The 16,409-nt window shown below is 30.7% G+C and overlaps 1 protein-coding gene across 1 annotated transcript in view; it reads right to left on the bottom strand.

The window, feature by feature from the left end:
- Positions 1 to 16,409, bottom strand: part of LOC106472297 (GATOR complex protein NPRL3-like) — a 27,093-nt gene that overhangs the window by 6,785 nt on the left and 3,899 nt on the right. The window contains exons 2-12 of the mRNA XM_022400899.1: positions 13,727 to 13,784; positions 12,338 to 12,379; positions 10,760 to 10,976; positions 10,077 to 10,128; positions 9,100 to 9,199; positions 8,309 to 8,417; positions 6,467 to 6,501; positions 4,430 to 4,586; positions 1,658 to 1,764; positions 1,284 to 1,413; positions 951 to 1,025 (exon numbers count right to left, since the gene is read on the bottom strand). Of these exons, the coding sequence (XP_022256607.1) occupies positions 951 to 1,025; positions 1,284 to 1,413; positions 1,658 to 1,764; positions 4,430 to 4,586; positions 6,467 to 6,501; positions 8,309 to 8,417; positions 9,100 to 9,199; positions 10,077 to 10,128; positions 10,760 to 10,976; positions 12,338 to 12,379; positions 13,727 to 13,784 (1,082 nt within the window). The remainder of the gene's footprint in view (positions 1 to 950; positions 1,026 to 1,283; positions 1,414 to 1,657; positions 1,765 to 4,429; positions 4,587 to 6,466; positions 6,502 to 8,308; positions 8,418 to 9,099; positions 9,200 to 10,076; positions 10,129 to 10,759; positions 10,977 to 12,337; positions 12,380 to 13,726; positions 13,785 to 16,409) is intronic.

The raw sequence follows: 16,409 nt of genomic DNA, 5'->3' as shown, positions 1-16,409 counted from the left end.
ACATGTATAGGTGTAAGGCCTACTAAACATTTACATGTATAGGTGTAAGGCCTACTAAACATTTACATGTATAGGTGTAAGGCCTACTAAACTGTTATATGTATAGGTGTAAGCCCTACTAAACAGTTATATGTATAGGTGTAAGGCCTGCTAAAAGTGACACATGGATGCATGTTAATTTCTTTAAATGCAGTTAAAATTTATCAAAAAATCTTTTTTCTACTGCAAAATGTTTAAATCATAACTTTCGTGTAATGCTATACAATGGGCTATCTGTGCTCTGGCCGCCACGGGTATTGAAACCTGTTTTTTAGCGTTGTAACTCCGCAGACATACCTCTGTGCCACTGGGGGGACTGCTGTATGTCACAATGATTTTGAAAAGCTAATTTTCAGAGCACTGCATATGTTGTTTTATGTTAATAAAAAATTAATTCATGTGCAGTAAGCATGTTTCAACATGTTTTGAGTTTTGAACAGGTTTGCTGGGTGACTTTCTAAAACCTTTTTTTTTAATACAAATTCAATGTTTTGTTTGGTTCTGAGGATTCTGTTAACAAGAGTAAAAACAGGGATGACTATTTAAAACTTCTGAAGGGGTGGTTTAAACTTGTTCTACTGTTAACGAGTACTTAAACAGGGATGACTATTTAAAACCTTTGATGATGAGGTTAGTACTCACAGTATCAACATTGTCAGAGATGGTTTTTAGTTTTAGAAGAACTTTTAGAAAGAGCCTATCTTAGTAGCCAAATATCTTGTTTAGATTGAGTGAAATGCCACAACTCTCAATTTTATCAAATTTCGACACGTTTTACTAGTAATAAACAAATCATAAACAAAATAAAACCTTTTACTTTTCTCTACATAAACGAAACCCATCGTTACTGTAAGACAAAATTTGATGTCAATACTATCTTATTCAACAAAACAAATCACAAAATGACCTACATGAAGGGCCTTGACATTCCAAGGCACACCACCAGTTCTGAACTTCAACCCTACATGTTTTTCTTCTTCTGATTTCTAATGCAGACAAATACCAATAAAACTAGGTATACATGTCTTAAAGTGAATGGCTAATAACATAAACTGTATCTAAAAATAACTTAAATTCAACAATTAAAATTAATTACTGAACCTATCAAACTATAAGTAGTTTGACAAGTACTTTAGACTACTGACGTTCTTCAGCACCCTGTAGTTACCAACTGCTGCTGACCTTATCCATTCAGAGTTAATTTTACAACTGAATATAATACCACATTATAGGAAAGTTTTAACCTTTTCCTGTGGACTGTTTAAGGGATTAGCCACCTGACTCAGGGAGGTAGGGAGAGAGAATTCTGACATCTGAGATAAGAGTGACATTCCTACAAATTTCTCTTGAAATTTTTCCACTAGAGGAGAATTTCTAAGGAAAAAAAAGAAGTTTACACAAAATAAATCTTTAAACTATATGAAAAATAACTTTTAAAACATGTTTTAAGAATTCATAACACTCATTCATAAGAAAATTATGAAAAAATGAAAAATTTCGATATCAACAAAAACAACATGAAGATCTTCAGAAACATTTTTTTTTTTCAATATAAATATTTAAGGTATTTTAAAAATAAAATTTTGATGACAAGACAAAATAGAAGCCTGGTACTTACATGCAGGTTGGAGCATTTGGTGAAAGGATGTAAACATTGCTTTCACAGAGTGGATATATTATAGTTGCTTTTGCCCAGTAAACTAAATGTCCAACTAACTGAAAGACCTGAAATTTTTTAAATTCAAAAACTTCATTTGAAAATGGAAATCACTAAGAATTGAGGGCACCACAAATTCCACTTTATTTATATTTTTGAAAATAAACATATTGCTTAGATGATAATTCATGAGCTTTAAAAAGCAAATAGTTTATCAGTAACACAGAGGTTCTAGCTAACCAGAATATCAAAGCTACAGGTGATTAAAAAAAATGACATAGTAAAATGAAAAAAGTGTTTTTGTACTGCCTTTAAGCCATCAGGGGGGCTAGTCGCTACAGATATGTACTGATCTTAATTATGAAATGTATTGTATGCTGTCATAAAATGCCAACAATTACAAACATCTACCAAACATGTGCTTAACCTCCTAACAGAGGCAGTACAAAAGTGTTTTCGTACTGCCTCTGTTGTATTTTCAGGCAAAATCAATTTCCCAACAAGTATCAGATAAATAATCCCACTAATAACAGTAGATTTGATCAAGAAATAAGGGAAGTGTTATATATTTAATAACTTGAGTGAGTTTCTTTAATCGTGCAATAACAAGCCTGGACAAATGCAAATAAATGGAAAATTTCTTTATTGTGACAAACAAGCAGAAAGCACAATGTGCAAATACAATCACAGTCAATTCTACTGAAGGATGTTTACCTCCACAGCTTTCTTTCCCTCAGGATTTATCTCTGTAGAATTAAAACATGATAATCTTAAACTATATCTTCACTCAACAATCTCTAAGTAATCTGACTAAACAAAGCAAATCTGAATTTAACATGTAAACTTGCTTTCTTTGTCCAGTTGACAGCATCACATCATGACCTTTGTCCCGTCTTTGGTCAGCTGAATTATTTAGAACATGGCAACTCAGCCAGCAAAGGATAATACAATGCTAATCCTTTCAACCTGGATGCTGTATGATACTACAATATCCTCACAGACATAACATACATTAGCTATCACAGAAAACAAGGAAACAAAGCAACTAGAACAATGCAGTCTTAACGACTTTCTGGACCACATGTTGTCACTACGATAGCATAGAAATTAAATAAAAAATTTTTAGATACTCCTGATCACTAAAGCATGTAGAAAACACACGATGTGTCTGCATATTACACCTGTATCTTATTGTTTACTTGTAAAAGAAAAACATTGAAACAGAACTTGGACAGGATTTTTAAGGCATTATCTTAGCAATTAGATATTAATGTTTTTATTTTTTGGGAAACATTTCATGATATTAGTAACTTAACTACTTGATAAAAAAAATATACATTTAAATTGTGAGACGTGAATAAATAAACAAAGTCAGAAACAACAAAAGTTCTAACATTCGAGTTGAAAAATAGTGTAAATAGACATCTTACATTTTTATAAACACATGCGCTTTTAAACTTGGAGGGTTATATCTTATTTGCTCTTTTTTCACATTTTGTTTAAATTAAATGGTAAAACTAAAAAATCTTGAAATAAAAAGAGAAAAGTTATAAATCTTCGATAAAGGATTCCGTAATAACCTCAAACTTAAAGGATTCCGTAATAACCTCAAACTTAAAGGATTCTGTAATAACCTCAAACTTAAAGGATTCCGTAATAACCTCAAACTTAAAGGATTCCGTAATAACCTCAAACTTAAAGGATTCCGTAATAACCTCAACCTTAAAGGAATCCGTAATAACTTCAAACTTAAAGGATTCCGTAATAACCTCAAACTTAAAGGATTCCGTAATAACCTCAAACTTCTATATTTTTACCAGTTCTAAGTTGGTCCATCACTAACCCTATGTGCACAGGTGGCAGTCAAAATACACATGTCATTCAACATGGTATTATGCATGTAGAATTAAAAACAGACTTTTTTCTACGTTAAAATACTTTTATTGTGAACTTTCAGCCCTCTTACTGGAGCCTTCATCTGGCAACAATACATTATTGCCCGATGAAGGATCCGGTAAGAGGCCAGAAAGCTCAAAATAAAAGTATTTTAACATAGAGAAAAGTCTATTTATAATTCTACATATTAATTTACCTATGTTATGAGACTTAAACAACAACTATGATATTATGTATTTGATATCAGAGTTACCAACTATTCATTTTACACTACATTGCTAATTTAGCAACAGTTTGTGGTAGAATAAATACTAGATGCAAGCATATTAAAAATTGTAGAGATGCATTTCAGAGGTTTTCTTGGTTATGCAAATCATCCAATAAACAAGAACTGTATGAAGGACAAAAAGCATTTTTATTCCTCACATGAACATCACCTTATCAGAGTCTGAGTCAGACTAATGTCATCAATTCACAGACATATCTTGAGTACATGAAGTTTTGTAAAACAGACTTGTATATTTTACTAAAAGCTTGCCATATTTTGTGTTGATACACATGGCAACTTTAGAATCATAGTTAGTATTCCTTCTCCAATACCGGGTCAGATTGGACTGACCCCGTGCACATTTGGTTAATGATGACAAAAGTCCGAATGAAACCAAGTTTATATAGCCTTAAATTATTCAGAACAGATGCAATAGCTCAAGAATTTTTTAATGATAATAAAACAGATCTTAAAAAATGTAAGGAATCTGTTTTCAAACAATTTTAAACAGTTGGTAGAAAACAAAAAAATATAATTGTTTGTATTCAGGAATTTCATTACCAATCTACCTGTGTTAGGGTTAAGTCCGTATCTGCTGATAACTGTTGCAAGCTCTTCAATGGACTTGTGATTTGCACTAGACGTACCAAGGCTGGAGATGCATCATGAGGAAGAGTCATGAGTAACTCCTGAACATCTACTAACATCAACATGCCATGATAGGGCCTGGAGAAGGCAAGAGACAGTAAAAAATGTTAATGAGGAACAGCACATTACCAGGTACATCTGATGAACAAGATAAATAAACGAAAGATGTACATGTCTAAAGATTGTCAATTTGGGAAACTTAAGAGATTAACAATCTTTACACATGTACATCCTTCAATTATTTATCACATTCGTCTGACTTAAAACTGCAATCATTACTTTTCAGTTAACGTACATCAAGTAAATTTAAATAAAGTATTCTACCTACAGATGTCACTGCATTATATAATTTATCTACTAAAAGCAAATTTTACTTAAGGAGACATTACAAGAGGAGGGAATTACATACATGTAAACATACACAAAATGTATTAACATGCACTTTCATGTAACATTTCTTAGGAATATTCGTGTCAGTCAATCTAATTCATACAAAATACCTCAGTCTTTATACATAGAGTTGGGTACATTATGTTAAAATGATTTTAAATATGCGAGTCAGCAAGTCAAGTGACAATCACAAAAATTATTAGTGGGCTTTTGGACATGACAGCCTTACAATAGTGCTTTTTACAGTGGAAACTTTGCTTCAGGGCTACTATTGTTAAGAATAGGTGGGAGTTTCGCAATACATGTTTAACAGTATACATTTCTAAATATAAATTTAATTTAAACAATCATCAATATTAAAATAAATATAGAATAATAAATCCATCACACTATCAAGATACCCAGTCATCAGTAAAAGCATGACCAGATGTGACAACATGGACTGCAACAACTTGATGATCCAAATTCCTTTTAATATAATGTACTCGACTCTCTTTGCCTTATCTTCTTAGATCTGACTACTAGTGAAATGATACAAACTTTTATAATATGTAAAACATAAATTAATTTAAATAATAGTGATACCTTATAAATTTTCTACGAAACTCTCAAAAGCAGTTTCAGGTATACTTAGAAGGAAGCTGCCAATATGTGTTTAAACAATTTTATGACTGAAAGTTGTTCTTTTATGCATAGAACCCGAAATGTCATCTTAGGAAGAAATAAAAACTCTAAGCAGGAAAAAGTCCATTAGAAACAACTATTTCCAGATGAATAAAAGCATTTCAAAAATCAAACACTCATAATAGCTTTACCTTAAAACTCTTAAGACATCTAAATCAATAAAAGTAAAGGCTTTATAAAATTTGACAAAAACGAAATTAAAATATTGAAGAAACCTAGTTGAATGGACAGCAATCGCCTGTTGTAGAAACACAAGTATAGAGGGCGACGAAAAGTGGAAGACTGAAACATCTTCCTCTATACTCGTGTTTCTACAACTGTGGAGTCCATTCAAATAAATTTCATCACGCAATAATCTTCCTAAACAATCTATCAAAGAAATTTAAATTTTATATCAAAGGCGTTTACGAGCTGATATATAATAACTGGAGTTTTGTGATTAGTGAATACAAGAACATTTTATCAAAATATAAATCTAAAAAATTTATTAAAGTTTTTCACTCTAACAGACCTCATTAAAGGGTAAAGACCTATCGTAAACTCTGACCTGTTACAAGCAAAACCTGCACAGCTTTTTTTTAAAAAGATTGTACTCCCATACCAGTTTTATATAACTATAGTTGTAGATTACAATCTAATTTGAATCACACTGAAACAAACAAAATTATGTCCATATATTTCACATAACAACATAAAGAAATAATATTTTCATTACCCAAAATATATTCAATTCAAAGAAACCAGAAATTACCTAAAATCTAAATACAGTTCCATTAAATTCTATCATCCAAAAACTCCCAAAAAGTTGATTCAAAGAGAACATCGTAATATTTCAGATTTCTAGAAAGGATTATTTTAATAGGGCCAATCTCTAATAAACTTACTTTAATGCTGCCAAGCATGACTGAATAGCTTGTGGCTAAGGGAAAATAAATAAATCATATAAAAATAAACTTTTAATAAAAAAAAAACTATTCTACTAAAACCCAAATACAACTCTCACATCTATTAAAGATTCTGCAAAATAGATAAAAAAGCATATTATTGAATTTTTAAAGAAAACTATATATCGTATATACATTTTATTATAAAGATTCACAAACTATTATAAAACATAAATTTTTTTAATACTGTCAAATACCTTGCCTTTTTGTTTTGGTTTAGTCTAAACTCAACAAATGCTTCTTAAATTCACTACAATACTTAATTAATAACTATAGCTTTTAAATCAGTTTTAAGTAAAATAATTTCATCAGTTAATGATAGCTAATATGTAAATATAATGCTATAATTGCTTTTACAGACAAATAATAATAATAGCAATTACGTAAACCACCCAATCAAGTATAATGTGAATTTTTTCTTCAAAAAGTATGTTGGTATTATATTATTTTGTAGACAATTTCACTACATAAGTTATCTGTAAAGTGACTGTTTTTAGACTGGCTGAAACTGACAATATCTGACTGACAAGGAAGTGGGAAGTAAAAAATGTAAATGACAAAGATGTAACAAATATATAACTAACAAGTCCACTAGTTATGCTACAAACAAAGATGTCACAAGTTGATCCCCCATTAACCCTGAAGCCTCCTTTCAAAAATTGCAATTCCTTTTTAGAAAAAACACTCTCTGCATTTTACAAATTTCTAGTTCATGCTACATGAGTGAGATCTCTATTTATAAATGAAGGTACTCGTGTTAAAATATCTTCATTATTTGTTTGTTTGTTTGTTATGGATTTCACGCAAAGCTACACGAGGACTATATGCACTAACCGTCCCTAATTTAGCAGTTTAAGACAAGAGGGAAGGCAGCTAGTCATCACCACCCACCGCCAACTCTAGGGCTACTCTTTTACTAACGAATAGTGGGATTGACCGTCACATTATAACGCCCCACGGCTGAAAGGGCGAGTATGTTTGGTGTGACGGGGATTCGAAATCTCGACCCTCAGATTGCGAGTCGAGCGCCCTAACCATCTGGCCATGCTGGGCTTTGATTATTTTGTATAACACTTATGACATTAACTTGTAACAGTAAGTGTGTTCAAGTGATAAATCAATCCACTGTAATCTGTATAGATGTTAGTTTTCTTGTGTACTAATTTACATATTTCTAGTCAGTTTGTTACATTGAATTAGTTTTCTTAATTTCTAAATGATGTTTGAGTTCTAATGTATAGAGTAAGTGGATCATTCTTTTAAGACTCATAACTTAGGTAAATTAGTATGTAGAATTATACACGGCCTGTTCTCTACATTAAAATACTTATATTTTATTTGTGAACTTTTGGCCCTTCTAACTGGATGAAGGCTTCTGTGAGAGGGTTGAAAGCTTACATATAAAACTAGTTAAATTGAGAGAACAGTCTGTGTATAATTATATATAGTAAATAAACCATTAAGCTATAAACGTACAAAATTCTCACATATGGGTTGATCAGTAACTTAAATCAACCCTTCTTAACATAGTGAAGGTACATAAGATAGGTTAGCAAAAAATTATGAATAATCCGAGTACTTTTTAAATTAGATTTTCAATTATTTGAATTTTTCAAGCCTAATTAAGTTAGAATGTTTTTTGTTGGGTTTATAACACCCCTAAAAATATACATTATAATAAAGAAGTTTTCCTTTTGTAGAGAATACAACATTTTGACATTATGGTTTAAAAAAGTGCAACTTAAACTATGCAAGTAAGTCAGATTACTTCATTTGACGAACCTCAATAAATATGTCTTTGTTATGTGTCCGATGAACCTTGTTAGGAAGGCAAAAGCTCACTTCAATCCAATTATGAATCCTCAGATGTACTTCTCCGGTGCTTCTAAGGCTTCAATGTAATACGAGTCAAACAAATAATATAAAAGTTACAAATCAGCTACATCACAAACATGACAATCACAAAACAGTAAAAATACTCCATAAGAGAGTGACATCGACATCTATGACACAGGAGCAAGAAACGTGATGCCAAAACTGACATTTTTAGAATTTGATCATCAGAAGTTATTGTTTACTAACTACTTAACATGAAAATCTTAATGACTTTAAACCAGTGGTTCCCAATTTTTTCACCACAAAGGACCCCTCTTATTTTTTTCCCCATGGATCCCACATTTTCGAAAGATACCGTCTACCAAACAAACTGTTTTTATTAACTAATAATTAACTCACTTTAACAGCTTTTCTCACATACTTTGAGAGCCAGAAAAATTGTGACAGTTATAGGACAGTCTCAGCTTCTAAGGTGTTATTATTCAGTGTCCTTCCTTTCCGTGTATTATTTAATTAAAGAAAATTGCTCATGGACCCCCCAGTATTACCTTCACGGACCCCAGGTTGGGAACCACTGTCTACCAGGGAAAAGTATGAACAGTTTCATTCAGCAACTACAAAATGAAAAGATGGAGACAATATCAGTAAGAATTTGAAGAGCAGCTAATTCTACATGAACTTGCACGAGTACCCATAATTTGTCATACAAAACATATATAATTATGAAGTTTACTTACTCTTCTAAGACTTTTTTAAGTGCTTGGGCCAACTGACATCTAGTCAGAATGAGTTCATACGGTGACTGATCATTGTCTGAGGGAAGAGATAATTTATGTTCTTGTTTATTGATAAATATGTACAATAAAGTTAAAGAAAAAACACAAAAATTCAAGTTATTACATCATTTAAATGCACAGTTTATTTTCATCCTTCATTCGTACATAAAAACTTTATTATATAAACATTTTGTTTACATTCTTAAATTTGTCTCTTAAGATAAACCAATGCACTTCGTTAAAGTTTATCACTGAATATCATAATTAAAGTTTTTATTGTATACAATATAAATGCATGCAAGAAAATGAAAAATAATCAAATTATTCCATTTTTTTAATAATATTATCTAATCTTACAGAAGTAGAGATGCCCTGAATGTTTAATGAAAGTGGGAAATGTAGAAATGGAGTTTTTGTTACCATTGTCTTTAAGAATTAATTAAGTGTTGTTTTGAGTGGTTTAAACCTACAATCAGAATTTCAGCTATAACACTAATTCTTTGAGGTGGAAAAAAAGTGACCGTAGATTGTTGCAGTCAACATATTATCATGTTATCTTTAGTGGTGATTGGTTGTGGTTTTGTTCATTTAGAATTGTGTGTTCCATCACACTTGTGAAATTTTTGTGGATGGGTGGATACAAAACACAAATTATTCATATGGAAGAAAAACCTAACACTAAGAGTATATTTTTAATGAAACGAAAGTGTAAAACACATTATTACCTTACTGTGTCTGGATTTAAATGGGTATGAAAAAAAGGAAACTTAATTAGTTTATATTGTTCCAGGCTAATGCCAGTCATGCCATTGTGAACTGCTACCATAAATTTAGCCAAAGATTAGCTATAGCACTGCAGCATGAAGAGAGACGATGCGGTTATGTCACCAGCCAGGCTAAGATGATGGTTTTAACACATGATGAAGTAGCAACTTTACCTGAAGGTGTTTGTTGTTTTTTTAAAATCAAACTTGACTTAAACAATGTGTGCTGAAATTAAATTTATTAAAACAAGACTGTGCCTAGATGGTATATAATGAAAGAAACATGGAAGCTAGAATTGTATGCATCTTGTAAAGTGCAGTTAAACACTTAAGAAAGTTTGTTTAGCTAGATATCTTAGATGTTGCCTTTTAAATGTTGCCTTTTTAAACATAATTACATTCTCTGAAAAAGATAACGGTGTTTCGTACCTAGTCATTCCGGTCATTTTCAAATGTAAGTATCCAATAAAAAAAATATCTGAAATTTTATCGTATTTTGTGGAACTTTCTAGTCTTCAGCAATAAAAATATCTACATCGAGATTTATATTTAAATGCAAGATAATACAAATTTAATGTAAATATGTTGAAAAAGAATATTGTAATGTAATTTGAAGTGTTAGTTATTACTGAACAGTCATTCATCTTCAAACAGCAAATTAAAATTCCCAATTAGTCTCAAAGTTTTCTTTTTTACTTTACTTATATTTCACCAAAATCATAAAAGTATCAAGGCATTTTATGTTTTTATTTGGACTTTGATACAAATAACATAGCAACAACAGCTTCATTGTTATATTGTTAAAATCACATTATTTAAATAATCCTCAACTTCATTCATTTTTTTTTTCTCTTCACTAATTCTGTTTCCCTAAAAACTATAGTACCTACTCTTAGGGCAAAAACTATGTTAAACATCAGAACAGACGACGGCTCTCGGTTGAATGTTTGAGAAAGAGGAGTAGGGTGGCCAACGAAGCGAACATCATTTACTTTCAGCTCAAACTTTCGGTCACACAGCTCAAGCTTCACAGCAAACAAGTTGGAGAGGGCTTTATCGGGAAATCTTAAAGCACTAGATATTGGAAACACTTAACATTTAAAACTTAAGTCTACTGCACTGAGGTCTATAATATAACTACATTATATTTCATCATAATTATTGAAGTGACTTATAATATTAGCTATCATATATTAACATAATTTAATTTTACAGATAAATTAGAAGTTATAAAACTTATCTATAAAATTAATGAAACCTGGTTATGCCGTAAAGCATCTTTAGGCTATATCTTCATTTAATGATAAAAATCATAGTTTTTGGCTTTTCATAGCATATAGACGCATGATACATTAAGAACGACTGAAATAATAATTTGAGTAATAATTAATATGTATTTGTTACTTTATAGATAAACCAGTATAAGCGTAAAAACGTTAATAAAGTAACAACAAATATCTATTAAGTCTGGTTTATGAGCTCGTTGCTGTCCTAATTTAGGATCTTCTTTTTAATATATTCTTGAAAACGTTAAAAAAGAGAGAGAGAAAGGGGGCCCGTGCTGGCTATCGACGTTCCTGATATAACCTCTCATGCTTAAAGCAAGCCCACATTCAACAAGTTTAAGTGTGCAAGGATAAACAGCCATATTAATCATAGAACTACATTTGTTAATGTTAGATTTTAAGATCAATGTTATATTCTATAAAAAGAAAACTCAAAAATGTTTTATGATTAATAAAATATACATTTTGGGGTAGCACTGTACGTATTTTTCATGTTACATGTAAGTTTAGTCTTAATTTTCTTTTTTCAAACAAATATATCGTATACCAGTTTAAGACTGTTGGGAGAGTGCTATTATTCTTTGCTAAAGACACACAGAAAAAACACACCCATTTTGATTTGAAGTGATAGGTTACTGGATTTCAGTAAATTATATATTTTTTCAACAATTTAAATGTTCAATTAAAATTATGATTAGCTATGCATAGCATTTTCAAACCTAAAGAAACTTTAATTTTATAACTATAGGCACTTCATTACTCAACAGTTTTAGTAACAATAAGAGAAAAAGACAGGCCTAATGACTGCAATAAATTTATAGATCCAGATTTATTTTGCTGATCATGTTAACAATAAAAACCTAACCACACAAACACCTGAAATATTTTGTGTCATTTTAATAATATTACCAGTTTACATTCAGTCAATATAAGTTAGCTAAAGATGTTTTAATGCAGAATTTTTCAGTATAAATAAAATGTGAAACACTCCTCGTATTAATAATGTATACACTACTTGAACCCACAGTGAAATCGAGCCAGGATGTGCATATACACATTAATGAATATACAAGAACCACTAATAATAAAAAATGTATTAGAAAATAAATAAACCATGTCATAAAATAAAACAGGGTTAGATGTACTTACTTTAAAACATTCTTTTCACTCAGTTCAGAAACTGTAGCTCCTCTAGAATTCATGGAAAATATAGAGATAAATCCCAAGTTTATTAATTAATTATTAATTAATAATTAATTAATTAATTATTAATTAATTAATTATTAAGTAATTATTACGTAAGTTCTACTTTATTCAGATATTTAAAATTCAATTTATTTTCATGAAAAACATTTCAAAGATAAATAGTTTAAACTTAGTTACATAAATTTACATAACCAACTGTAAGAGAAAAAAAATCCATTTCAATATAATGTTCACTAACAGACAAGATTCAAAACTAATGATTTTCATATACCCAGTATTCCACATCCACTTAATGATATACATATCACAAAACATATCAAGGCTATGTGCACATAGATCTGCCTCATCACGTAACATGTAGCAAGCACTTTGAAATAAATAATATTGTATCATGTAGAATTATCATTAAATATTTAAACATCATAATGCAGTTTACAGGATTTTTACCTCTAATAACAATTACGCTTCATTAATCACCAATAAAGTAACCTAAAATAATTTAGATATTTGAATAATGTTAGAGCTCATGCCTAAATCATTATTCCACATTATATATCGGACCAAGTATTTAATGATTACATATATATGTTACAGATTTTTCTCATAACTTCACCAAAAGTAAAGATTGAAAGGAGATCCCACGACATAGAGGCCTAATGTTTTCTTTGATTGGCCATACCCACTGCTGTGGACTGCAGTTTCACCTATTGAAGGCTCAGCACAGCTTGGGTTGGCAAATAAAAGAAATACAGTTAGGCCTCTCATAACAGTGATTTTTTTACAACACCGGTTCTCCTTTCAATTTTAACCTTTGGTGAAAAAGGAAAAAAATCTGTAACATATATATGTAATCATTAATTAAACCTAATGTATTACAGATTTATAAGTACACGTTACGTCACCAAAACAGGTCTACTGAAATATGATTATTTTGGATACCTTTAAACTTGTTATGAGTAATAGCATAATGATAATATAAATATAGCATGTACTTCACTGCAAGTAAAATAACAATAATTATAAAATTAATGACTGGATGTGTATTTCTTCAGCTAACCAAGTAGTATATGGGCTTTACCAAAATAAAATACTAATAAAAAAATTACATTAAAAATCATAAAACAACTAAATCAACTGAAGAAAAAAGAAATGACCTCAACTATACCGTGAGAGAAGTTTTTAACACAAACAAACAAAGTATTTCAATATATTTTATGTTCTGATCACACTTCAATTACTCTCGTTCTGATTACACAACATGTTATCACCAAGTACTTTACTATATTAACAGTATTAATAAATGTATTTTAGTACAAAGGAGTGAATGCCTACCTTGTACTCATCAAATAATCTTCGCTTACAATCAAAGCATATGGATTATTTCGTTTTTCTAAAAACAAGGAAAAAAGGAAGTTGGATATAAATAAATAAAGACTTTTGCAATATATCTATACATATATTTTATAACTTTAACTATAATGATGGCCTGATTGAACCTTAATTTCACTCTAAGTAGATAGCTTGCTCTGATTGGAAGTTAATATTATGATAATACAAGGCCAAAATTGTCTTTTATTAAGCTACACAGTAAGCTTGTGAGTTGATTTATATATAACCAGGCAGTAAGAAACCTACACCTAATTACTTTTTTTTTAGTTCCTGCAAACAGACCTTAATCATTAAAATAATACAAAAAGTAGTATAGAATGTTATTTGTTACGTGAAAGTCACCTCTTGTCCATGAAAAAAGAAAAACAAGTATCATAACATTTACGGACAACAAGGGACACGTTGGTCCATTAAGGCTGTCCCATCCACTTAAAAACATATTTTTCCCTGACTTCTATATCTCAGTCCATACTGGATCAAAATAGGCCTGATTTAAATGCTACATGTGATGTCTGTATTTAAAAATATCGTTTTAAGTTTAATAATAAGCATGGTCACTGAAAACTATTCAACCAGCTGAGATTAGAAAAAATAAATTTCTGTGAGTAGGACAAAGTGGGTGCTCTACCCCTGCGTGTGTTGAAGACAAGGGTCCCCGAGGTTCTAACATCAGTAATTTACATACATAACAGATGAGCCTTAATGTTTATATATAGTGGGCAGGTACCAGAGGATTGGAAGTTAGCTAATGTAACTCCTCTTTTCAAGGGAAGTGATAAAAATTGTCCCAGTAATTATAGACCCATTCATCTTACATCAATTGTGGGAAAAGTTTTGGAAAGTCTTTTAAAAGATGCTTTGCAAACTTTAAAATTTTATTGGATAGTCAACATGGTTTCACTAAGGGAAAATCGTGCCCTACAAATCTTTTAAGATGCTTTGAAAAGGTTACTACTTATGTAGATGAGGATAAGGGTGAAGAGATTTGGTGTATCTGGATTTTCCGAAAGCATTTGACAAGGTGCCACATAAAAGGCTTGTAAACAAATTAGATCTATAGATGTGAGGGATAAAATAGCAAATTGGATAGAAGAGTGGCTGGATGGAAGAAAGCAGAGAGTTGTTACAAATGGAGTTCAGTCAAACTGGATTAATGTCACAAGTGGGGTACCTCAGGGCACAGTCTTAGAACCTTTGCTCTTTTTGATTTAAATCAATGACATATATGAAGAGATAGTCAATAAATTATTTAAATTTGTAGATGATATTAATGTCTTGGATGTTGCTAGCTGTGAAGAAATGGATATCACTTGTCTACAACATAACCATGTGGGTGCCTGAAAGCTATTCTCATTACGACACACACGGATACCACAATGGATATCACTTGTCTACAGTTTTTGCGTGAGTTCATTGTTAGTGAGTCTGTTGCTGCCATTTAGTAGAAGCAGAAAAAAAAAAAAGAATCGACAGTACGTGGAAAGACTATGTACGTATAAACCAGAAATCTAAATGTTATCAAGATAGTGTGAACAGAAAATAACCAGCATAGGTTTGGTTTGGTTTCATGCGTGTAATTTTTCTCAGGAAAATATTAAAGTAGGGAGTTTATTTGATTTTTAAATAATAAAAATAAAAAAACTTTGTTTTTAGATACTCAAAACGAGCAAGTTTATGACATTTTTTTTTATATAAAAATTAATGGAAAATTATTAAACATATTAACTGGTAAAATAATAAAATGCCCTCTATGATCACTTTTGTTGTACATAGTTCTGACAATAAAGTAAAAACAGACCATGTGAAAGTTGATGTAATGATAGAACCAAAATATATATAATCTTATATCCATATTTTATGTTTACTTGGAGCTTCTTGACATAATTAATGGTTTAGGGAAAGAAATAGGGATTTTTTTTTAATTTCGAACAATATAATTATGTGTCAAAATGTTTACAAAAAAAAAAAGACTAATCATACTCCAGATAAAAACTGTTTCAGCTGAAGATGACTCCTATCCTGCCAAAATTTATATTTGTGTCCCCTAGTCCTAGTATTCTTACTGTTAAATATGAAAAAAACATGATGCATCAACACTATCAATTACCTTTACAATCTTAAACATCTCAATCAGACCCCCCCTAACTCTTCTCTTCAATTTGAGAGATTTCAGTCCTCTTTTTTGTACGACAACCCTTCCATGCTAGTAACCCTTCTCTGAACCCTTTCCAACAATTCAATGTCTTTCCGAAGGTAGAGACCCCAAGACTGACCACAATATTTCCAATGTAGCCTAACAAGAGACCTATACAATAAAATTATAACCTCTTTAGACTCATATTCAATATTTCTGTAGATACAACTTAAACTCCTATTTGCCCTACCACTAGCAACAGCACACTGTTTGGATGGCTTTAGAGACTGATCAATTATTACACCAAGATCATTACTTTCATGACACTGTTAAGGTTATTCTTATCTAAACTATACTTATAATTCAAATTATGATAGCCCACATGCATTATCTTGCATTTATTATAATTAAAACCCATCTGCCATTTATTTGCCAAACTCACTAAATGATCTAAATCCTTTTGTAAATCAGCAGCATCCGTGGTATCCGTGT

The sequence above is a fragment of the Limulus polyphemus genome, unplaced genomic scaffold, assembly GCF_000517525.1.
Source record: "Limulus polyphemus unplaced genomic scaffold, Limulus_polyphemus-2.1.2 Scaffold5226, whole genome shotgun sequence".
Taxonomy (NCBI): domain Eukaryota; kingdom Metazoa; phylum Arthropoda; class Merostomata; order Xiphosura; family Limulidae; genus Limulus; species Limulus polyphemus.
The sequence above is the reverse complement of the archived record's forward strand: the minus strand, read 5'-3'. Positions and strand labels throughout refer to the sequence as shown.